This window comes from Metopolophium dirhodum, chromosome 5 (genome assembly GCF_019925205.1).
Source record: "Metopolophium dirhodum isolate CAU chromosome 5, ASM1992520v1, whole genome shotgun sequence".
Lineage (NCBI taxonomy): Eukaryota > Metazoa > Arthropoda > Insecta > Hemiptera > Aphididae > Metopolophium > Metopolophium dirhodum.
In genome coordinates, this window is record NC_083564.1 from 915,341 (window position 1) to 942,714 (window position 27,374).

The 27,374-nt window shown below is 29.6% G+C and overlaps 2 protein-coding genes across 2 annotated transcripts in view; one reads left to right on the forward strand and one right to left on the reverse strand.

The window, feature by feature from the left end:
- Positions 1-628: 628 nt before the first annotated feature.
- LOC132944981 (exosome complex component MTR3) lies at positions 629-2,872 on the reverse strand. The gene is made up of 4 exons (XM_061014562.1): positions 2,559-2,872; positions 2,238-2,491; positions 1,857-2,003; positions 629-1,026 (listed from the first exon to the last, which is right to left on the reverse strand). Exons 1-4 carry the CDS (start codon positions 2,716-2,718, stop codon positions 748-750), a joined length of 840 nt encoding a protein of 279 aa, XP_060870545.1. The 5' UTR covers positions 2,719-2,872; the 3' UTR covers positions 629-747.
- Positions 2,873-4,915: 2,043 nt separating this feature from the next.
- LOC132945352 (gustatory receptor for sugar taste 64f-like) overlaps positions 4,916-27,374 on the forward strand; it is a 28,784-nt gene continuing 6,325 nt past the window's right edge. Inside the window, exons 1-5 of the mRNA XM_061015068.1 lie at positions 4,916-5,075; positions 16,167-16,362; positions 18,870-18,988; positions 22,068-22,253; positions 23,794-24,068. Of these exons, the coding sequence (XP_060871051.1) occupies positions 4,916-5,075; positions 16,167-16,362; positions 18,870-18,988; positions 22,068-22,253; positions 23,794-24,068 (936 nt within the window). The remainder of the gene's footprint in view (positions 5,076-16,166; positions 16,363-18,869; positions 18,989-22,067; positions 22,254-23,793; positions 24,069-27,374) is intronic.

Here is a 27,374-nt window from a genome sequence, read left to right on the forward strand (position 1 = left end):
TCTTATATATTAACATTTTAACATATTAATATACAAAAGGGTTATGGGAATCTAATATGATCTGTTTCACTGTGTAATGCCTTGATTAAACTGTTATTGTCTGTAAATATAATTATATACATGATTTTGTCTGTTACTGAATGCTTGTGTTGATAAATAATTGTTTATTTGATCAACATGAATATTTAGTCTTCATTTTATGAAGACTACATTTTCATGTTTTAATTTAATTTTTAAAATTATTCATACTTAGTATATTTAAAAAAAAAATGTTTACTGGCCTACTAAATCCAAAATAAATTCCAGGTGTGCCAAGACCAACACACAATAATAATAATAATAATAATAATATTAATAATAACGACAATAAATTATTCTGAATGGGTGATTGTAGACACATCTAAATTGATATGCACTGTAAATAGATATAAATATATAATTTTAGTTTAATAGAGGGATAGATTTTGAGTATTAAATTACATTGAGGGGGAGGGAATATTGCATTATACTTATTAAATATGTATTTAAAAATAATATATCATCATCACAAATAATTATATAAGCCACTAGAGTAAAATTGTTAACTTGATTATTCGTTTGAAAACAGATTCTGAATACAATTTGACAATTTGAAATAAAAACCTGGTTTTTATTTAAAATTTACCTTTTTAAATGAATGATCATTAAAACAAAAATCAGTTTAATATGTAATTACAGCTTTAAAATAATATTTTATTTTATATATCATTATTCATTTTCATTTTCAAAATGTTCAATAACATCTTTTCTGGCTGCAGAGATCACCAGTTTGTATAGTTTACAATTTTGATTAGTCAATATTTGTACATATTCTGGAAACATGTTGACATCCATTGAACCATTCTGAGCAAATTCTGTAATCTGTTGCAAATTTTTCATATAAGCTAACATGACAGTGCCTCTGTTTTCTCCATTGTCTATCCTTGATGAGCATAATGTTTCCTCATCATATGTTGGATCCACTAGAATTTTATTTTTGTAAATACCCTATAAAAGAAAAAAGAACATTTTAGTAATTAAAACATAAATGCATAAAAGAATAAGTGAAACTAGTTATGTTGCGCAGTATTATGAGTAATATAACTGACATTAAAAATTAAATCATTCAAATATGATGGTAAGTACAAAGTATAGTATATTAACTTAAAGTAAGTTGACAGTTAAGATAATTATTGAAAAATTGATTTATTATTTTAATAGTACCATTACTATATTATGATAACTATTATTTTCCATAAAATGTATTAATATTGTCAATAAACAGTGAAATTAAAAAAAGATTCTGACCAATTGAATCACGATTAATTCAATTTTAAACTACTAATGCCACAAATCTACACCATTATACAGTACGAGTTATTGACTTATAGATGTAGTTCAACATAATATTTTAATACTCATAAATAAATAAATTACTAATTGTAAAACAAATAAATTTTAGGTAATACCTATATCGTTCAAAAATAAATAGAGAGCTGTGTGTGGGACATACCGTTATTACTCAGAATCGTTTTTAGAATGATTTATCATTGAACTCAAATTGAACACAACAATCAATGTGACCAGTTTAAATGAAGATGTACACTTGAAAAACCTACTATACAGCAGAGTGACATTCCCCGGTTTTTAATTATTTTAGTAAAATATATTTTAAAATGTGACCATTAAAACAATAATTTGAATATTTTTTATTCTATCATAATATGACTCCTTTCTAATTATTCTTTTGAGAGGTGCAATTGCTTGCACACGTAAGACTTATGTAACTTATTACTTAGTAATCACTTTTCATTAACAATATAAAAAATATAACAAACCAATGAAGTGGCAACAATCACATCGTACATAGGTATACATCCATCCATTAGTGCAAGTCCTGCAGCTGTGATTGCAGCAGCCAACACAGATCCATCATTTTCTAATACCAGAACGTTAATATGAATTTCAAAATTTGCAAATTCACCCTATAAAATAATACACTTATAGTATAATATCTACCATCTGTGCACACAATACAGGTTCTATTATTATTAATTTAAACAAGAATTAAATATAATGAAATTAATAAATATTTAATTATTTAATAATAAAAGTAATGTTTATTATCTATCTTTAAACGCATGTTAAGTAGGTAACTAGATACCAATTTAACTGTATTTAAATTAATCATCTAACATTTAATATGTTAACCAACTCACTCTACAAATAGCAGGTTCTAAAGCTCTACGTAGTTCATTACACAATTGCCGTTCTTCAGAATCTCTTGTGTAAGTGCGCCGTTGTCTACATGAAAATGTAGCAAATTTAAATTCACACTGTAGTACTCCAGTTTTAGCATATTCTACTTTGTTCGGAACTTCTTTAGGATCAAATACAGAACATATTAATTTTGTACTACCACATTCTAAATAAGCTGATCCTTTGGCTTGGGTAACAATACCAGTTTTGATACCTTGTTAACAAAAAAAATTGCATTACGGAAAACATTCATTATAACATATTAGGTATTTAAATCTTACATAAATTTCTATGGGCTGAAATATCTCTGCCATCACATCGCACATCCTTCATTAAACTTGTGGCAATTTCTTCAAGTTTATTATTATTTTTATCGTTTAAGTAGTGTTGGTAAGGTATGGTCCCTTCGGGCCCTTGGACTCTATACACATTTGTAGGCATTCTTGCCAGTATCGTTCGTAGTTGGGGATAAATTCAATATTATTAAAATTTAAAAACAAAATATTCTTCAAAATTTAATTTTTATTTTTTATTATGATTTAAAATCCGACCGGCGACCGCATGGGTAAGATGTTTGAATTTCTCATCATGATGATATCATAATTATTGTTTGTATATTATTGATAATGTAATCAGATAATAGATGAAAGTCAAAATAGAAACCATTGAACCACAGAATATATGAAATATATTTCATATATTCTGTGATTGAACTATATAATAACTATTAACTATAATATTATATAGTTTAATGATAGAAACAAAATAATATTATTTAAAGCATTATAGAGTACCCATAGGCGCAAAATGACTAAATTTTTTGGGGGGACTCAAGCTCCCCCTCCCCATAGGCCATTTTGCTTAGTACCACAGAGTATAAAAATTAGAACTAATACTAGATTTTGAACTGGGGGGACTTGACCGACATTTGGGGGACTAAATCCCCCAAGCCCCACCCTATTTGCGCTAATGAGAGTACCTTATTATATTCATGAATCATGGTAATGATGTAATATTACTCTATGTTCTAAAGACATTCCTCCGAGTGTTTAGCGTACTTAGGACAGGTGTCAGAGTCAGATAATATGTAATTTATGTCACATATAAATATCTTAAATAATTAATTTTGTTAATTTAAGCCACTTTAAATTATTTATCAATCAAGTTAAATTGAATAGATAGGTAGCTACAATATTTCAAGAAATTTGTTAAAATGCAGATAAAGTAAAATTATGAAATGTAAGCTAATTGTAATTATTGTAGGCATACCTACGTACTTTATGTATATTTGAGTAATATTTTGTTATAATCTAATAAAATATGTAAAAATAAAAATCAGGAATATTAGTCTATAAGTAGGCAATATTTGCAATGTACAATGGTAATATTAATTAGTTATTACCATTAAGTTATTGTTCTAACCTATTTAATTGTTAACATTCCATGTTATTTATTCACAATTAACGTCTTATTAAGTGGACATGTGGTATAGGTAACTAATGCTTGGTAAATGTACAGGTTAATTCAATAACTTAAATTGGAAGTGTTGCGCAAATTAGTGTTCAGATAATCCCCCCCCCCCCCCACTACAAACACAATATGTTGAGCATAATATTTTTGTACTTAATGTTACAAATCATAATTAATACTTACATATTTAACAAGTTGACCGCCATTATGAGTGCTATATCTGGACCTAACATGGTTTGTACTCTAGGCTTAAATATATTAATTTGTTAATTTTACCGGCATTGGTACTTACTCACCGCTTTTAACTTTTAGACTTTAAGATTAAGACACAATTTTTTTTTAATAATTTACGTCACTGAGTATCTACGAAGTTACAAGATATAGGTACAAAGAAAACCCCCCTATACTGTCTGCGTTGATGTCTGTTCAAAACTGTGGGGTAGTCTTGTAGGTAGGTACGTAACAAAAAAAGAGAGTACTTTTTCTGGTATTCGTGGCGTTTGACTGTTATTGAGGGCAGTTATATTTTAAAATACTGTGGCTGTCAACTTGTAAAATTATTCCTCGCACTAATTAATATTTATTTTAAACCATAATTCAAATTTGTAAGATAAATAATCTTGCGGGGTTAGGGTTAAGTTAGATGTAAATTCGGGCGTTTTGGAAAAAAAATTATTCAGTTAATATGGGTTTTGGCGGTTTGATTTTTTAAGGGCTTTTAGGGGTGTTACTGTATAAGCATAATGTACAGTGCAGTTGTAGGCACGAGCGCATGGGTATAACACTTTAACATGTTAATATAACATAATCATACGTTTCATCTACCACATAAACGCCCATTATACAACAATACTGCGTTGTCTGTTTCACTTATCGTATAACGATTGTCATCATTGGAAAATAATATTATATTAATTGTGTTTACGGTGCGTTTTTTGATCGCTATGTGCAGATAAAACGCGGTATTGAGCGCCACGTCCATAATACAATAAACGAGGGTAATAAACGACACGGTATTATACCCTACATAGCCGGTGAACAATAATATGTGTCAAAAAAAATTACGATATTACACAATATCGTCTGATAACGTGTCCGAGCACTTATATACACTTTCGTTCGGTTCGACAAATATGTAGTGTGCGCGAGATTCGTTCGCGTCCCGACCATGTTCGACGACGATAATAATAATACCGGACCGGTGTATCTGAAGCATCGGAATTTCGCCGAGTCCGCGTACAGACGGCAGCAGCCTCAACCGATAAGTGCGGTGCAGTTGGCAAATTCGGCGTTCAATTCGAAAGCCAACAAAGGGAATAATATCAGTAGTTATGTCGTTTTTTGTATTAACTGTAAAATAGTATGCACAACTATGCACAAAATATTAACACAATCCACATACTTATATATTGGTCCAACAATTTACAATATACTACCATTAGAAATTAAAAACACCAACTCTTTTAAGATTTAAAAAAAAAGGTGGATAAGTGGATGTCACTCTGCTGTACAGTAGGTTACAAGTGGGTCACTGTAATGGATGGTGTTAAATTTGAATTCAATGATATAATATCGTTGTATAAGAAAAATGATTCTGAGCGAAAACGGTCAGTCAGCCTATGATATTACCAAGTAGGTATATTTGATGATATTATTGTAAATAAAGTAATTTATATATAACGTGGAGCCTTGTTTTCAATTTTCAATCCTTAGCTATAAAAGTTGAACATTTTATAAATTTTTAACTACAAAATAATTATTAAATTATAAATTTGATAAATGTTTGTCAAAATTTGAACTTTAAATGCTTATAAAAAAAAATTGTGCCTATGTATTTTTAATATTTTTCAACTACTATTAGAACGATATATCAGGAGCCTTATATTAAATATTCACGCTTTTTTACCCAACAAATAAAATTTTATTGATATTTATAGAAAAAAAACTAAAAAAATTGAAAACTGACGATGTCCATAAGCAGCTCAAAAAGAGTCAAAATATTTTCAAAATTTTATGGTGTATAGAAAATGCTAATATAAACATTCAGTGAAATTTTTAAGTATCTACAGTCATTCGTTTTTCAATTACAATAAAATAAGGAAATTGTTGCATGAGAAATCGAGTGATTATCAAATGTTGTAAAAATATAAATTTCAGACGCTCATAAAAATTTAAACTAAGTTTCTTGTAGATATTTATTTTTTTTTGGTAAAGGTAGAGAAACTTATGGATAATCTTGTATTACATTTTCAAATCTTAGATTTAAAGAGAAAAATTTTTATGAATTCTCAACTCAAAATAATTTGCTAATTTTCGTGATTTTTCAGTATTTTGTCAAAATTTGAACTTTAAATACTTATAAATAAAAGATGTGACTAAGGATTTTTAATTTTTTTCATCTGCCTTTGAAACAATAACCTAGGAGCCTTCTATTAAATTTTCAAGCTTTTTTACTCAACAGATAAAATTTTATTGATATTTATAGAAAAAAAAACTAAAAAAATTTAAAACTGACAATGTCCGTAAACAGCTCAAAATAAGTCAAAATATTTGGAAAATGTTATGCTGTATAGAAAATGCTAATATAAACATTCAGTCAAAATTTCATGTCCCTACGGTCATTTGTTTTAGAGTTACACCAAAAACCAAAATCGATTTTCTCGAAAACAGATTTTGCGTAAAAATTCCCGTTTTTTCTTAATTTTTCTTTTGTTTTTCACGTCGTTTTTGAAAATACTGGGAAATTTTTACTTTTGACCCCCCAAAGTACCAACTAGATTCACTTTCCTATCAAAAAAGTTACTGTTGAAGAAAATCCAAGCTTTTTTACTGTCCTAAAAGGTGATAACAAACACAAAAATTAAAAATTAATTAAAAATTAAATTAAAAATAAAAAAAAAAAAAAACAAAAAAAAAACACATCATTGTAAAATCAATACATTCATCGCTTCGCTCAGAATCTAAAATTACACTTTGGCGAATGGCAATTACAAGAATAAAATATAGACAGACTCACAACAAACGTATAGGATTACTGCAGCATTATTTATCATATTAGTTGTACGACTTTAGTAATTATTGTTAATTTTAGTTTTATATTACCATATTATATTTTATTATTTAACTACACAATTTTTTACATTATACTTTATTCTAATATTATATTATATAAACAAAGAGAAGAAAATATATATTTACGTATATCAATATTATAGATTCGTGAGAAATTTATATTACAAATTGTAATTATTTAATTTATATGAACTATTTAATGAATTTATATTTCAAATTGTGAACTCATGGGCTCCCACACGAACATGTTCAATGGGGCCCATTATCTTTTTGTAGAATAAATAAAAATAAAATTATTAATTTTATACTCAGAGGCGCAGAGTGTAGACACCACAATATAGGGTTGCCAGTTTTCATTCTGAGAAATCCGGGACACATAAATAATTTACTAGGACCCATCACGCATTCACGCAGTCGGCCTATATAATGATAACTAAAGTATTATTAATTTATTGTTATTTTCGATTAAACAGACAATATGTCACGAATGAAAAAATAAAATGCCTAGAATAAGAATATACCTACCTACTTATATAAAATCATTAGTTGTTATTTCATAAACATAGCTTGATTAATAAAATAGTTATGGTGTTAAATGTTAATACGTTTTGTTAAAGTTAACAATAAATTATAAAAATATTAATATGTAGTCCCAATACTCCCAATAGGCAATAAGGTCTCTCTGGTACATGGAAAACGAGTTCTTATTTCTTTAACCGGTAACGCTTAGGATTTTACGGATTTAGGCTATATGAGAGTGCTAGTGGCATAATAAATATTAAGCACTGCAGCTTCTTAAATACAAGGTTGTTATGTTTAAAACATGAATTTAAAACATTTGTCTCAAACGTTTTCGGTTTTGTTCATTGTTTAAAACAGTGTAAAATCCAAGTGAATATTGTGTTTTTTTTTTGGTTTATTATTTATAATTTTTGGTTTCAGTATCGATTTTGGTTTTTAACGGTTTTAACCGGTATTCAAAATCGGTATCAAATATCGATTTCAAGCCCTGCCCCAAACACATGTGTAGTTAATTATCTATTGAGCTAGTGCAATGTACTAAATAATTCTAATAGACTAAAAATATTATTTAGAGGACATTTTTAAGTCCTAAAAATATTATTAAGAGGACATTTTTAGATATCTTACTAGGTAACGCATAACTTCGCAATTTTTACGTTAAGCAAAATTCGGTTTACTCAACTATTTTTAATATTAAAATTAACTTACCTATTATCAAACTTAAAGGTAAGAATATTATCTTGCGCATCTCAAAAGATTATTTTTTGATATTTCGAATTTGAAGAATGTTATAAACAATTTTAAATTTTAAATTTAAATTTGCCAGAGTACATAGCAATAATAATAGCTAATAACTAATTTATCTAGCTAAAATAAATTGAAACTTAACTTGTCTAATATATTGTTTTGAACAACATTTGACATTTCAGATTTTTTTTAGTTTTTTTTTTGCTATAAATGTCGGTTAAAAATACGATGCAATAGGTAAGGTCAAAATCCTTGAAATGTAATACAAGGTTGTTCATGTTGTAGTTCATGTTGTTAATTAATATAATTTATCAAACATACATAGTCACAATATTTTTTTTATAAGCAGTTTAAGAGGTACGTTAACTAATGATATAATTTACTTTGGAAAATTGTAACATAAGGTTTCAGGGTAACGTACCTCGGTTTAAGTTCGAAATTTGCAAATTGTTATGTACCTATAGTTAAAAACCCATACAATTTTTAATATTCGTGTAGGTACCTAAGATTTAAAAATGTAATACATGGTTCCTCGTAAGTTCTTATACTGGATCTAAAAATGTCTGTATTTAAATTAAAATATAATTTATTTATACCTAACTATTCCTAATAAAGGTTAGTTTTCATTTATTTTTTAATATTAGGTATATGTTGAAAATAAAAATAAGTCTTCTTTATATATTACTAGCTAACCCTGTGCACTTTGTTGCCCTTAAAATATGACAACCCTTTAAAAAATTGTGATTGTTCAAATCCTTTTGGATGTAACTTGCAGCAGTAAGTGCTATTTAGCCACCCTGGTAGGCAATCCGACTACGTCGGATCACTGACATTGTGCGACAGCATATCAAGTAGATATGTATTAATAGGTATCTAATACATAAAAATGTCGTGCCACAATGTTTGTTATGAACTCCTCCGAAACGGCTTGACCAAAACTAAATAATGCTCTAATTATTAATAGGTGTATAAATCTCTAATGAAATGGATCAAGTATAATAGAGAAAATCGGAATAAACATTTACTAAAGTTAGTGGAATACTTTCGGTTCCTTACCAATAACTGGTTTTTAACAATTATTGTTTCCCATGAATTTTTTGAGTGTACTGTTGATAAAAAACCACTTTTGAAGTTAAATAACAATTGTTACTATATAATAATTTTATATTTGATTTTCTTATTTTTTCAAAATATATTATGTTGGTAGGTAGAAAATATTTAGATGAAGCTTATGCTGTTCATACAGTCCTTGGTACTGAGTTGGAAGCACCAAATTTTACTTGTTGCAGTTTGTTTTAATTATGAGCAAAACAGTCAACACCATCTTCCTCTTTTGTTTAACACAAGGTTAGGTTAGGTTAGGTTGCGACCATATCATCGAGTAAATAAGTTTCACCATAACTATTTAGTGGTATAATTATTGGTATAGTTTTCCACTGATTTGTGATTATGTTAAAACAAAAGAAAGGAAGATGGGGTTTGGCTTTTTTTTCGGCATATTTGTTCGACTTTTTCAGCCAGCTCATCACGATCAGAGTCTTGCTCCCGTTGCTATTCGCGATTGAATGCATTGTGCGTGGGCTTCCAACATGAGTAGCTGAGAGAATGGTCAAACGACCAATGTTGGCCGCGTCTCCTTTAGTAGCGATGGCATCACGCAAGTGGTCTGATCGTAACTTCAACTGATTGAAATGAATGAGATTATCACGTGTGAACGGCTGGGCCGATTTGACTGATTCTTTTTTGTTGTGTTTGTAATTGTCAGGACAAGGTTCTTATGAAAGAAAATTTTAGGAAAATACATTGGAAAAGTAGAAAATTTGGATGTCAAAAAATACAACAATGGCACCATCTGTCCAGAAAAAAATAAACTAAATAATAAACATTTAGTTGCAGATTAAAATAATAATAGTGTATTGTATATTGCTAGCTATTGGTTACGGGCATATTTGTTGATTTGTATTATTATTTATTATTTTTTTTTCAATATATATATTATATAAATATAAATGAATCTTTGTGTGTAGATTAGACCTCTGGGAAGAAGATAGGCTAATCTAAAAAGGGTTAAATTTGGTTTTTTTATCCATTGGATTTTAGTACGGTTAGGTTAGGTTAGGATTTCATAAAAACGACAAACTTTGTATAACTTTGATACTTTAGAGTTATTAAATCATATACTTATAAACGGCACGGGGTCCGCGATCTACCGTAGGTAGATTGCCTACCTGATAATAAACTGCTGCGAATCAAAATTTTTATTTCGGGCAACGGAAAAGTTAATATAAGTTTTGAATACCATACGTCCATACACCGAATATTAAACAACGAATTAAACAAAGTTTGAGTTATATAGAGACATAGAGCTGGTACATTTAACGGGCAACAAAGTGCACGGGATAGCTAGTAATAAATAAATATTATTCTCAACTCATATAACCCATAGCAACCATTAATAAACAAAAATTTCTATCGTAAATCTCAAAATTCCTGTTTGAGCACCTACCGGGGGTGATCAATTCATTTTTTAAATTAGCCTATGATACTCACAAATAATGTAGCTTTCTATTTGTGAAAGAATTTTCGAAATCGGTTCAGTAGTTCCAGAGTTTACCTTCAACAACGGTAACTAACTACTCCTCTTTATATAATAGTATAGATAAAATAAAAATAAATAAATAAATGTTATTGTGAAATTAATGGTTTGCCGTTTATTATTATACTTTGTTGCTATGCAATTCGATTGTATGTTATTTATAATAGGATTGTCTAAATAGTTTAACTCCGATAAGTTACCATTTGACTTTCTCGTGTTATTGTGTAAAGCTGACTATTTTCCACGTGATAATGGATCGTCAACATAATACTACAACTGTGACTGTGTATAACCCACTGGAAATTTGGAAAAACATTGTTGAGGTTGATGAAGAATCATAAAATGTCTTTAAGTTAACGACGGACCATTTGGGATTTCTAGGAATGGTGGCTAATACTATAAAGTCTGCGGCTATGTTCAGAAATTCGAACGTGGTGCCAAGACAAATTATCGTGACGGAATCTAATAAGACAGACATCTGGAAGTTGAGTGTCGGAGACGCGGAAGGACTACAACAGCTTTCCACGGACTGTGTGCAGAGTCATCTCCTAAAGCCGAAAAGACAACCAGTTCTGCAGCTGCAAGTAACAAAGAGACGTAATCATAGAGCGAAGTTGACTGCCACTCAGGTTGTCAGAAGTACTGGCAAAAGCTCTACGTGCGGCGACCGTGCGCAGATCGTTGAACTATGTCATACCTGTGCATTTTCCTCGACGAATCACTATAATATTAGGTGTAATCGAAGAAAGGCCTTTTGGAAACGTTGCGATAACAAATCGTAGTGCGACAGGTTTTCGGCAGTCGATCACTGTAGAAAATCGACCGGACTTATATCAGCTGCAGTCCACGGACTGTGTGCAGATTGATATTGTAACCCAGGAAATCCAACCTGCAGTCCTGCCTGCAGTGATTTGTCCACAGCAAACCAATGACGATGTTGTAATTGATGGAAATGTTGAGGATGTCCGGCCAGAAGCAGCGACAGCTGTTCGACGACGTAGGCCGATCATCCTATCGGCTTCAGGGAGAAGACTCCTTAAAGTCGATAGACTGTTATGTTGCTGGTGCAGCACGATACCGTCTGAGGGTACGGAATAGCTATGAGCTCGCCTGCCTCTTTGAGACGAAGAGCAATTAGTTAAAGTTTGACTGAAGGAAAATCTTCGTTTATCATAATTATTATATTTATCCTATGTTCCCTATGTTATATATTGTGTTATTTATCAAAGTTATTACATGTTTAATTATTGAAAAGATGTGTTAAATATTTTGCTATTAACATTAATTTTGTTCCATGTATATTATTATCATAAAATTGTATACTGTTATTGTATATTGTATATTGTTTTATTAAAAATTGCTTATTTACAAATCACTTGTTAATTCAACTGACTGGTAGGGGTATAGAATAAAAACATTAATAATGCATTGATTCTATAATAATTTAATTAACCAAAATGTAGATCTACAGTATTGAAAATGTGTCTCAGTATTTTATAAAATTTTGAAAAAGTTTAGAATGAAAACAAGTAACATTGTGGTCGTCATTTTTGACTTGAAACCTTTAGTTATAAAATTAAACGTTTTAACCACAAAATAATTGTCAAAGTTCGTTATTTTGACAGATGTTTTAAAAGCTACCTTATGACAAAAATGATACTATAATAACAAAATTACATTATCTAAATTATTTGTATACAATGTATAATTTGATAAAGAGTGTCAATAATCTTAAACATAATTACTTTAGCTTAGTTTTTATTTATAGGATGGGTAGAAAAATCATTATATTCTAAATCAGGGGTCACCAAATGGCGGCCCGCGGGCCGCATCCGGCCCGCGAATGCATTTTAACCGGCCCGCAGACTGAGAGGAAAATCCAATAATTTAATACGTACTTATTATAAAGCGCGACTGTTGTAATAATAAATGTTGCAGGTAATTTCTTATCTTTGTACATTATTACTGCATTATTAGGTTTTTTCGGCTGCAACAAATATTATACTAGCCGTGAAGCATATCTTATCTTATCTGTTTTATTATTTATTTGAAATTTCATTACGACAAGTCGACAACTCGTTAAGTCACACATATTAATATACGTACTACACGTCAGTCCGTCAGTTATCGGTGAGACGGTGGTGTTCGCTGCGACGTAATTTTTGTTCGTCCGTTCCGTTTTGTTTATTAATTTTCGTAATTAAATAATATATTATTCTTTGTTTTAATTTGACTATGGATAGAAAAAGAAGAAAAGTAGAAAATGAAAATAGACAGTTTTGTCCTGAATGGATGGACTTATATTGTTTTATTTTACCAGATAGAGTAGGTGCCTTACCTGTTTGTTTAATTTGTAATCAAACAGTGGCTGTTATGAAAGTGTTTAATATCAAACGTCATTATGAGACACACAAGTCATTTGCCGAAAAATTCCCATTGGGTACTGGCATTCGTAAAACAAAAATTGAAAATCTAAAAATGAAATATAAATCGGCAACTCAAATTTTGAGCCATGCAATGACTGAACAACAGAAATGTGCACAGGCATCTTTACAAATTTCGTGGATACTCGGTAAACATATGAAGCCATTTACAGATGCTGATATTGTTAAAGAATGTATGCTTCAATCTGTAAATATACTGTTTGAAAATAAAAAGGAAATTGTCGAAACTTTTCGTCATATCCCAATATCAGCATCCACTAACACGAGAAATACTGAAGTACTGGCCAAAGATAATCACAATCAGTTGAAACAAGATCTATCTACTGCTGATTTTTATTCTATAGCCTTGGATGAATCTTGTGATATCACAGATACATCTCAGCTAATAATTCACGTGAGATACTTGAGCAATATCAGTGGGGCATTTTACGAAGAGTTATTGACACTTTTGCCGTTATCAGGGACCAGCAAAGGAAATGATTTGTACAATGCTGTAGTATTGTATTTTGAAACAGAAAATTTAAATTTGAAAAAAATTATCTCTGTTACAACCGATGGTGCACCAGCGATGATTGGCGCTCATCAAGGCTTTGTTCAAAGATTAAGAAATGACCCTAAATGCAACTCTGATCTTTTATCGTACCATTGTATCATTCATCAAAGCGTCCTTTGCTGCAAACTGGATCCGTGTTTGGAAAAAATTATGAAAACAGTAATGAGTATTGTTAATTTTATACGTGCAAAATCTTCACTCCAGCACAGACTATTTAAGGCACTTGTTCAAGAAAATGATACTCAGTTTGACGATTTATTACTTCATAATAATGTGAGATGGCTGAGCAAAGGAAATGTTTTGCAAAGGTTTTTTAACTTACTGAATGAAATTGAACTATTTTTAATTCAGAGTACACATTTGTCTGCCAAAGACTATCACGAATTTATCAGTGATAATAGTAACATAGCAACTATTGCGTTTTTGACAGATATATTTCAACACATAAATTCGTTCAACTTGAAACTTCAAGGTAATCAGAAACTAATTTGCCATTTAGTTTCTGAGGTAAATTGTTTTTGTAGAAAAATTGACTTTTTTTTACAAGATGTTGGTAATGAACGTTTACATTTTCATAACTTGAAAAAAGTTGTAGATGAAAATCACGAGATTGATATGACAAATTTTACGAAGTTTTTGGAAAGTTTAAAAACTGAATTCGAAAGACGCTTTGCTGATTTCAGAAAAATCAAAAACGTTGTACAACTATTGAACAGTAGTTTTACTCTGCAGCCTGATGGTGAATGGATTAACGAAGCAGAAAATGTTTTCAACTGCAATAGAGCACATCTTCAAATGGAAATAATTGAATTTCAATCAGATGATGTCCTAAAAAATTTGTATAATGAAAAGTATTCAAAAACTGAAATTGATTCTACATATTATGATGAATTTTGGTTGAAATATGTATCTGAAAAGAAATACCCGATGTTGAAATTATTGACAGTGAAAATGTGTACAATGTTTGGCTCCACATACGTCTGTGAGTCTGCTTTTTCAAAAATGAATTATATCAAAAACAAATTCCGATCCCGACTCACCAACGAACACCTTGAAATGATGATGAAGATAGCTACCACAAACCATAACCCCGACTTAAAGCAGCTAGTTGAAAGCAAGATCTGCCATTTTTCTCATTGAAAATATTAATTGATAATTGTTTCATATATTTATTAAATTTAATTATATTTGCATTAGTTTTAGTTACATAATAATTAATAAGTGTACATATTTTTTTTTTAGAAATAAAGTATTTTTGACCAACCGGCATATTATAATAATTATTATGAAATTTGAATTTTTATGGCCCGCGAGAATTTTCCGAATTCTTAATGTGGCCCGCGGAAAATATTAATTGGTGACCCCTGTTCTAAATTATATAATCACGATTTTGTTTTGAACTTAACACTCCCAACACAGGCTGAGCTTACATAGATTTTTGTACCTAACTATTATATTATTATATCTATAATAAATGTATAAGTATGTATTTTTGTGATACAAATAAAGTCTTAATATTAAACATATTTTATAAACAATAATTATTGTCAGTCAAATAGACAATAGTCGAAGATTAATCGAATACATAGATACTTAATTTGGTGCGAATTACCCACTATTTTTTACTACCTATACCTATGATGGTGCAAATTAGTAATTACAAACCCTCAAATATATATCTGAAAGCAAATTAAATTTGAAGCTTTTAAAGTTATAAAATAATGTATAAGTAGTGTATAGCATTTTTTATTTCTGTACCCAAGTTATAATATTGGTAGCTGTAACGTTCATATTTTATGTAATTGTGTGGTTCTTGATCACTTTGTACGGTCTACTTTGTAGGTAATAACTAATAATACACGATTCTCTTCTATTTCGAATGTATAAGATACTTAGATTTGCCTAATTATATTTAAGCTTAATAACATGGTTTGATCACGACTTCATACTTGTTAACATTAAATATACATATATACTTTATGCATATAATAGTACAAATTGTCCGCATTATGCATTTTAAGCAATGGACCGTACAAAGTGACCGTTTGTGACCAATTGTGTATGTTCGTATGTACCTTCTAATTTTTAACTGCACAATTATTCAAAATATTCAATATTAATTTCTTTCTGATAATACCTATAGTATGATTCGATTTTAATTTTGTATTATTGTATTTTTACTTTATTATGGTTATTCACAATTATAATGAAAAAAATATTTAAAAAATAATGTTTAGAAGTTTTTACTTTATCAGGTTCTATTTCGCTGTTTATATGAAATGATTTCCGTTCGTTTTAGTTTGGTACCAATGGTTCTAAGTCCTTACATAGTCACATAAGGGGGGGGGGGGGAGGGTGCAAAATTGTGTACAAATATAATATGACCTTATATAATATGTGAGAAGATGTCTTATCGTAACTATTATTTTATGGACATAAACACAAATATTTGAAACTTAATAATAGTGTTTCTATTTTGTCACAGATCTTGAAATACAAGACGATCATGGCATGCCGGTAAACTACGTAAGAATAAAAGCCTTGGAAGACGATATACGGATGAATATAATTAGCGACAAAAATTCATTGCACAGAGCCATCACTCCAGTACTAATTCTGGCACAAATTTGCGCTCTTTTACCAGTTCAAGGTATTCGAGGGCAAAACACTAGTTATTTAGTGTGAGTAAATCTGTGTAGATACTTACCTAATTATTCAATTTGAATTACTATAGTAGGTATACAGGGTGACTCACTATAAACATGCTCACCCCCATTATTCCTTCATTAGATATCTCCAGCCTCTACTTAAAACTGTTTTTTGTATGCAAATAAGCAATAATTTACATATTGTTGAATTCAAATTAATAAATATTTAAATATATTACAGTGACATACACCCAAGACTTAATAAGTTATTACTTATTAGTAGGGCTCGGATTTTGTAGCAAATGCTTCTTTTGAGGGAAGTGTGATGGAAAGATAATTCTTTTATATAAATACGTTTTGAATCGTTCTAATTTTAATGAAGTAAACTTTTTTTTGCTTTTTTTTGCTTTTTTCCATAAAATCTGCTTTTTATTGCTTTTCCTCTATTTGGTTATTTTTTCTTGATTTTTATATATTTTTCTTGAAAACTTAGCTTATTTCTATGTATATTATACGTCTTGGACTATATTAGTATTACCAGAAATTATAAAACCAGTGAAAAAACCAGTAATAAATATATGACTGATAAAATAACTGTCGTTATTGTGCCGAAATAGTTTTATCTACAATTATCTATAGTTGTATTTACGACTCAAGGAAAGGGAAAATTATCTGAATTATACCTACGTATTTTTATAGCACGTGCTAATACTTTAGTTGGCCGGTAAATATCAATCGACAATCAGTGAGGTATAAACGTATAGTGTTCTAAATAATTTCTTTAATCGTCAAAATGCCAAAAGTTATAAATGAAAATTTAAAATTAAAAAAAATCGTAAGAGAATTCGGTGAAAATGTGCTTATGACTGACGGAAATATTATATTTTGTAAATTGTGTGAAGTCAAAATAAATTTGGATAAAAAATATAACGTTCAACATATTGGCAGAGAAAAACACAAAGAAGCATTGAAAAAACTTGAAGCTGAAAAACATAATGCAGTTCAGCCATTCATTCAACAATTTTGTAAGTCTGATTTTAATGCTGACCTATGTTCCGCATTTGTAGCGGCGAATATCCCCCTAAACAAATTAAACAACGAACATTTTCGGTCATTTCTTTCAAAATATTGCAATAAAACTATTCCAAATGAATTAACTTTACGAAAAGGATACTTCGATTCTTGCTACACTAATACGATAACCAAAATACGCGATGCTGTGAATGGCCAAAAAATATGGGTTTGCATAGATGAAACAATTGACAGTGTGCAACGTAATGTAGCTAATGTCATTATTGGTATTTTGAAACCACAAGATGTTGGTAAAACTTATCTTATTCACACAGAATATTTAGACAAAGTGAACCATAGTACTATTTTTCAATTATTTGACAAATCTATGCATATTTTATGGCCAAATAATGTTAATCATGAGGACATTTTATTATTTGTTTCGGATGCCGCGCCGTATATGGAAAAAGCTGGCCGCTGTATTCAAACACTGTATCCAAAAGCTTTGCATGTGACATGCTTAGCTCATGTCCTCCATAATGTGTGTGAAGAAGTGCGTGCACATTTCCCAAAAGTTGATCGTCTGATTGCCGAGATGAAAAAAACATTTCTGAAATGTCCAAAACGGATCGCTATTTTAAATGAAAAATGTCCGGATATTCCAAATCCACCTAAACCAATCACTACTCGTTGGGGTACATGGATTACAGCAGTCGAATATTATTGCACATATTTAAATGAAATAAAATGTGCAGTTGAAGAATTCAACGAGAATGCCCAGTGTGTGAATGTTGTAAAAGAGCTTATAAAAGATCAATCTCTACATTCAAATCTCGTCTACATTACAACAAATTTTGGATTTTTACCACATGCAATTACACAATTAGAAAAAGAGGTATTTTTTATTTTTGTTTCAAGTATTTGCTGTATTTATATATTATTATTTTTTAGGCGAAACCTTGGAAAAAAGTATAGGTATTGTGTTAGAAGCAAAACAAAAGTTAGAGGAAGCTAATGGCGAAGTAGCGAAATTGATTTTAGAAAAGTGCAATCGTGTTTTTTCAAAAAATAATGGATGGGCAGAACTTCAAAAAGTTAATAGTATTCATAATGGCACTGCACTAAACGTAAATGTGGAACAGTATGATTCAAAAATTTAGTTTATATGAAATATGCACCGATTACATCGGTTGACGTGGAAAGGTCTTTTTCTATGTATAAAAATATATTAGCACCCAATAGAATGAGTTTCAATGAAAGTAACTTGACTAAATATATGGTTATGAATTCCTCTTTTAATATTTAATTTTATGTGTAATTGAAATTTGCTTTTTTAGAATTAAATTAATAAATGCTTTTTTTGGCTTTTTTTGGCTACTTTAAATGCTTTTTTAAGGATTTATTTTGCTACAAAATCCGAGCCCTACTTATTAGTAATAACAAAGCAACTTCCTTGTTTTTTTTTTTCTTGAGGTACCTGATAAATAATTTTTCAATTTATTATCTCAAACATTTTATGTTTTTTTTAGATTCAATTGGTTCAGTTGGCCAGTTATTTATGTCTTCATTGTCATTTCTGCGTCTCTCCTAATTCTTTCATTTTCACTCATCAAAATATATATGACTGGACTGACGTACTACAGCACGGGTAACGATTATGTTTCCAAAAAAATCTGTTTTTTGAATTTAAATTAATTAATATTTAATTACCTATATTATATAATATATTGTATTATGTTTTAAAATAGTAACTTAATTTAAATTCTTTAAATTTATACAACCCTCTGGATACCTGGTGCTACCTAATTAGTATTTTCAACATACAATTTAAAACAATAATATAAATAATAATAATGATATATTCGTTGTGAATTTTAAATTCTGAGTGGAGCCTATAATCATGTGGGTACTCGTATAGGTATATTATTGTATATGATTTTACTGTTCATAAAATCCCCTGGTGATACTATGATTTTATAATACCTATTTAAATCATAAATTTAAGTAATAATTATAATTATATAATGTATTTATTAAGTCCAGCGTTCTAGTTATTTTATTTTAATTAAAAATAACAATCTGTTTTAAATGAATAATTTTATTTCACTGTGTAATGGGTAACTGGTAAATGTATTTTTACTTAAATTTATGACTAAGCATTCTAATCTTATAAATTATAAGGTTTACAATGTTCTTGAAATTAGAAATTCTCCAGTTTTTGGACTCACAATTCACGTGGGTGGGATTCAATATTTACTATTCCATGCCCATTTAACTACGGGCGCATGTAAACTCCGCCACAAGTATCTTTTTTTACTGTAAACTCCGCCAGTAAAAAAAAAAACAGGTAAAATTGGGTTTATGTAAACTCCGCCACTGAAGAAAATCAAGTAACAGTATAAAATTAATATAATATATTATTATAAAATAATAAAAATAATAATAATAATTAATAGTCGTTCACATTAAAATATAATAGTTATAGAAACCAAAAATAAATAAAATTAAAAATTCTCTAACGCCTAAGAGAATACAATTGATATAATATAATATTCATAATTTTCATAATAATAATTTATAAACGTTCACATTAAATATTTAAATCATTGTAAAAAAATCATAATAAATAATCGTTCTAATAATCCAAAAGTATGTAGTTATGTTATAATATGTAAACTAAAATTATGTGACACAATTTGTAAATATTCTAAGTCTAGTATTAATCATTAATCCATTAGTGTACCTATTTATAGCATTCTGTAACACTGTCATTTTTTTTTATTTTGAATTTTTCAGTTTATTTATTTTAAATATTATGTCATTTAGTTTTATATAAGTTTGGGTTTGAAATTCGATAAGAACTTTACTGAAAATATGAACATTAGGGTGACATTTTTTAAAATTTCTAAATTTTTTAGATGACTATGAAATGATTCACAAGCATTTGTAGTTCAAATTAAATTTGCAATTTGATCAGCCCACAAAATAGGAGGAAAAGCTGTGTCATTGCTTATATAATTGTCAACAAGGTACCTAATCCGAAAACTTAATTACTCTGGGCCCTGGGGCATGATTGCTTCTAAAGTAAATGTAAATACATCGGGAACTTTTTCAGGAGATAAAAACAATAATCCGAAACATAGACGAAGCCACTTACTTCTTTCCGATTCACTTTTATATTCAACACTCAGTCCAAAGTTTTGAATTGCCCTCCAACATGATTGACTGAGATAAAATCGACATCCCACTAAAGGATGAACACTACGAATAATTATGTTCGTCAAAGTATACGTATGTTACCAGCTACTGCCGATATCAATGATATCATCATTGGAAATACTGTTAAAAGTATTTTTAAATATTAAGTAATTAATAGATCTAACCTTGAAAATGTTATCATTTTCGATGTGGATCCCAATGGATGCCAACGTATTTAATGTAAGATGGCATTTGGCAATGTGAGCAGGTAAGAAAATAAAACTGGTGGAGCTTACATTAGACCTTTTAATTACCTTTTTATCTAACCGGTATTCTGGCGGAGTTTACAATCGCCCTTAACTACATGGAGAGGTTAATTAATAATTTATATAATTCCGTAACCCGGTAACCAACCTTCAATGTTTATCGACCATCACTCACCATACTGTTATAATGACCTAGATTTTGGGTTATGTGAGCAATGAGGTTCAGATGGTGAATATACAGTGACTATAAAATGCTGAAAATTATATTCTAAAAGTTATTTAAATTTAAAAGATGTACCTGTTGTAAAAGAGCACCTCGAAAATGTTTGTTCACTATACTTATGCCTAAATACTTAAACAGTTAAACCTAATGAACTTCTTGTTCGAAATTAGATTTTTATGTGTCGATGTACAATGTACTTCAATAAATATTCTTCCTAGGAATATGAAACAAAAATGTATGTTGTCATTCATAAAAGTAAAAATTTAAAATTATTATGATTAAAATTGTAAAAGTATCTATCTTGTCAAAAATTTTGTTTGGGAATGACATAAATCATAATATTAAATTACATTAAAAAATATTATCAAAAACATCAACATTTTTAAATATCGATTATATATTATTAAATAGATCATCTTGTATTATGTGGTCCGATAATTATTTGATGTTAAAAAGGAAAATAAATATGTTATCACCTGTAGGATTATAATATTGCACCTAATAACTTGTTTTACCAGGTAACTACTATTATACCAGGGCCCAGGGGTCACCAACTGCCAGTCTGCGCAGCTGCGGCCACATTTTTACGGGCCCCAATCATATTTACGTAATTATATAATATAGTTTTTAAATTTGTATAATATAATGAAAAATGATGAATAAAAATATGTTCCAATAGGTATTGTGGAAAAAATTAAATGTTTAAAAATATAATTCCGAAAAGTTGACTGATACATCAGTACAAACTATAAGTATTAATTATGTTTAAAAAAAATCATTACATTAAAGTGTATTAGACCGCGGGAAGTTTATTAAGTTTCAAAACGGACCTCCTTTAGAAATTAGTTGGTGACACCTGTACTATTTACCTCTTGACTATACTATAATAATAGGATAGGTTATTTATTATTACATGAGCTCCTACCTATATAACTGCACAACAAGGAGAATGCCGGTCAGATTTTGTCCTACAACTTTATATTTTTTGTAGTAACATTGTGGTAATTTACATTGTACATTAAATATTATTTATTTCATAGGAGAAATAATGTTTTTCGGAAGTTCACTGGTAATTTACATTCTATTTATTCATTTGGCAAGGGAATGGCCAAAAGTTATGGAAAAATGGGAACTAATGGAACGTGAAATGAGACAATTTGGTTACCCTTCCAAAACGGCCTTTAAGTTCAAGATCCTTACAAGTATCATAATGGTGCTTGCTATAAGTATGTGAAACATAAAAATAATATTTGTAAAAACTAAAATTCAATCTAATTACAAATACAATTAATATGTTTGAATAGTAGAAATAAATTGATAAACTGGTGCACATCCTTTATTAAGCTAATTATTGTGAACAAATTATGTTATAAGTTGCTTAGTAGATAGGTAGTATTTAATAACCAATAACCATCAAGTTTGATCATATTTGAAAAAAATAAAAAAAAATTTAATGTTTAAATTTTATAAAAAATTTAATTCAACCTTTGCAACTACTATGTAATACTTACAATTTTGAAAATTTTGTAAATGTTATGTTACGAACTTTGTAATAGAATTCATGTAGTTATTATTAAATTACGTATAAATACTATTGTATTAGAATAATAGATAAAATAAAGATAAAAGAATAAAAATAAAAATATTTATTGGTTAGTATCCGGCATCCGCAAATCATTGGATTGAGAATTTTTATTAAAATATGCAATTATAGGTTGTCTGGTTGTGTATAATACAACTACTTAAATATTATGTTATCCGTTTTTAAATAATATTTTGTCTACAAGTTGATTCTATTCAGCATGCTCATCCCACTTCTATCCTTAAATAATGTGAATTTATTTCAGTTTTGATTTTCGAATTTTAAAGTTATTTAAATAAACTAAAACCACAATTACATTCTAGGTATACTTAGATTTTTTTCATAAGTATTTATGAATGTTCTGAGGAAGTACAAACTTAATTTTTTAAATGACAACCACCACTTTATGTAATACATGGTTGACAAGGGGTTTTTTTTGAAAATGTTGATATACATCGAAATTCAAAAAAGTAGTTCCTGGGTTATTAAACTATAGGTTCTAAGGATGATAGTTCTTAATAGTAATTTTACATAAAATATACAATATATTTCATAATATTTAAAATAATACATACTTATTATACTCCTAAATTGGGTGATCATGTTACAATTTTTACACATTTATATACGAACAATAAAAGAATAAATAATGATTAAAACATTTTTAATTTGGTTTTTCAGTTGGGCGGCAATTGTGAATTTTATAGTGGTAGAAATTGATTGAGGGTATTTTTCAGTGTTTTTTTTTCAACAAATTTCACTATTTTTATTCATTAATATTTATTACTATAATTTTCAAATAATCGAACCTCCCACCATATTACATAGCCTATTATCATAGATTATTATTTTCAGTAAGTAGGTACTCAAAGTTTAATTACTCGTTCAAATTTTCATTTATATTTAAGAATTTAAAAATTGAATGAAACCATCTTTTCAAAAATTTGTTATAAAAAACGGGAAAAGAAATTTGCAAAGGAGTAAGAATACTTTTTAAATGGTATAAAAATCTAATTATTTGAAAATAAAATCCTTAGTTTATAGACTAAAAAATTCTAAAAATTGGAATTAAAATAAATTTATTATTAGAGGAAAATTAACGAAGTTAAGCCATAATACGCTTGGAAAATCACATGGTATACAATTATGCAGAATTTTATGTTTTTTTAAATTTTATTTTACAGCTGAACATTCTGCTTCCGTTTTGACAGGAATAATGAAAGCAATTCCTTGTTCGACGGGTGGACTTGATATTTTTCGAGCTTACTTTTCCATGTCTTTTCGTCAAGTCTTTACATTGATTAATTATTCACTCGTAATTGCTATACCTTTAGGATTTTTAAATCTTATGCTTGCTTGTGCTTGGAATTATATGGATTTATTTATTATCATACTAGCATGTGCGTTGTCCGATAAATTTAAGCAGCTCAATCAAAAACTAGCCAGTGTCAAAGGAAAGGTTCGTCATAAATCATAATTTATTATCTAAATAAATAAGGTAAATAGGTACGCAGTGGCGTGACGAAGGACTTTATTTGAGGCACGTGCCTCAGTTTAAAGGGCGGTGGGTGTCCTGGAGACTAGGGGCATTCACATATAGTAAATAATTTATTAAGTATACACACTAAGACTAAGCCAATCATTCTCAGTTACCATTTAAGTAAATACGTAATTATTTATATAAGTATTTATAATTACTAATATCAATTATTATGCCTCATAAGTTAATGAAGTTCGTCATGCCACTGTAGGTACCTATAACATATATATATTATCTATCTATCTATACTATATAAAAAATTGTAAGGGTTTTTCTTCGACCGCGCTAACCGAGAAAACTACTAGACCGATTTGGCTGAAATTTTTTTTGGCTGAAACCCGACACTCTGCTGAAGGTTATAGTACCACTTTTGTCAGTAAAAAAGTTCATAAAAGTTCATAAAAAATTAAAAACAATTGTACCTATATTGTGCGGGACGTATTTTGACCGTTTTATTTTTGTATTTAGCATAATAATATGTAACTATGACAATATTTAAAACATAATAATTATTAATCATATTTTTTTACCGCAACTAGGATTTTTACATATTTTGATATTTAACCTGTTTTGATCCCGACCGCAACTCGGATTTTTTTTTTTACCTGTTATAATCTCGACCGCAACTCGGTATCAACCTCATTATCATGCTGAGAGCGCAAAGAGCACGCATTAGCAGAAGAACTGCCAATGCAACTCGAATGTATAACAGAAGGCAACAAAATAACACACCAGAACGTTCTCAAACACGTGCTCAGGAGCAACGTAACGCTTTGAGTATGAAATCAGCGTTTAATTATCAATCCGAGATTGATTATTTAAATATTAAAGCGCTTCAAATTGGACGAATGACTATATTATGTCCTAAGTGCCGTGCAAAAAAATGGAAAGATGAAACCCATGGACTTTGCTGCGCTGACGGTAAAGTCGTTTTACACCAATTTGGGGATCTTCCAGACCTAATTAAAAGTTTAATTGATAATTCTCACCCTCTATCAAAACATTTCTTTAATAATTCTAGACGGTATAACACTCTGTTTCAAATGACATCGTTTGGAGCAAACGAAATAAGTGAAGGGAACTTCATGCCCTCTTTTAAAATTCAGGGTCAAGTGCATCATTTAATAGGTAGTTTATTACCCGAAATTGGAAATAATGCTAAATTTTTACAAATATATTTTATGTCAGAGTCGGATCAAATATATATTCGAACAAATATGATTCCAAATTTAAAAAGAGGTCTCATTGAATCATTGCAAACAGTTTTGCGTGAAAATAATTACCTCATACAGAGCTTTAGATCTAATCTGGAGTCGAGGTCGTTTGATGAGTTGCAAAACTTTAAGTTAATTATTCATGCTGACAGAGTTCCTCAAGATGAACACAGAGGTCAATATAATGCACCTACCATCGATGAAGTAGCTGTATTATTAGTTAATGAAGATAAAGGTCCCAGAAATATAGTTCTGCATGGTCGGAGTGGACACTTGAGTCGAGTTTCCGAATTGAATAGATCTTATGATGCACTGCAATATCCATTGATGTATACTAGAGGCGAAGACGGTTATCACATTAATATATTACAGGAAAATAACCAAAATCGAACCAAAACTGTATCCTGCATGCAATTTTATTCTTATAGGTTTATGGTTAGAGAAACAAGTCTAAATCATCTACATTATTACAAAACATTATTCAGCCAATTCGCCGTAGATATGATGGCAAAAATGATTTCTGAAAGACTACACTTTATTCGTAACCATTAAAAACAACTACGTGCGGATGATTATGTTCACCTCCGAGATGCTGTTAACAATGATGCAAATATTAATGCAAATAACGTGGGGCAACAAGTAATTCTTCCCTCCTCTTTTACTGGCTCCCCACGTTACATGCATGAAAAAAATCAGGATGCCATGACTTATGTTCGTAAATTTGGCCGTCCAGATTTATTACTTTTACATGCAACCCGGAATAGCCGGAAATAAAAAATAAATTATTTCAAGACCAAAAGTCGTTTGATAGACACGATATAATCTTTAGAGTTTTTCATCTCAAACTAAAAAAGTTTATGCATGTATTAAAAAATAAATATATTTTCGGAGATGTAAATTGTTATGTTTACAGTGTTGAATGGCAAAAACGAGGTTTGCCACACTGCCACATTCTTTTGTGGTTACAAACGAAAATTCAGCCAGATGAAATTGATAAAATTATTTCTGCCGAGATACCAAACAAAGACAGAGATCCTATACTTTATGAAATAGTATGCAAGAATATGATTCATGGCCCATGCGGCGAGTTAAATATTAGATCGCCATGTATGAATAATGGAAAATGTAGTAAGAAATACCCTCACAAATTGGTCAGGGATACTCAAACTGGAGATGATGGTTATCCGACTTACCGACGGAGATCACCAGATGATGGAGGTTATACTGCAATATTAAAAGTTCGTGGTCAAACAGAAATCGTGGTTGACAACCGTTGGGTTGTACCGTATTGTCCAGTGCTATCTAGGTGCTTTAATGCGCATATTAACGTAGAATACTGTCATTCGGTTAAAGCGATAAAATACATATGTAAATATATTAATTAAGGATCAGATAGAGCTACTTTTTCTGTTAATCGTGAAAACGATGAGATTACAAATTATTTGAATGGTCGATACATATGTACTTCTGAAGCGTTTTGGAGAATTTTCAATTTCGATATCGATGATAGAGATCCGACAGTTCAGCACTTGGCTGTTCATCTAGAAAATGGACAGCGTGTTTTCTTTAATGCTAATAATCTTCATCAAGTTATTGAAAATTCAAGAAAAACGACATTAACTGCATTTTTTGAACTGTGTTCACATGATGATTTTGCGAAAACACTGTTCTATCATGAAGTTCCTTCTTATTACACCTGGGATAATAGCAGAGGCTGGTTAAAGAGAAGACGGGGAAAAGATGTTCCAGGTTGGCCAGGAATAAAAATGGACACTGCCATTGGTAGAATTTACACGATTCACCCAAATCAAAGTGAGTGCTACCATTTAAGATTGTTAATAAATTATGTACAAGGTCCTACTTCATTTGAAAGCTTGAAGGCCTTTGATGGAGTCATTCACGCGACTTTTAAAGCTACCTGTTTTGCTCTTGGGCTTTTAGAAAATGACGAGCAATGGAAAAATACTCTAGCGGAGGCAACTCTTTCAGAAAGTCCTTCAAAATTAAGAGA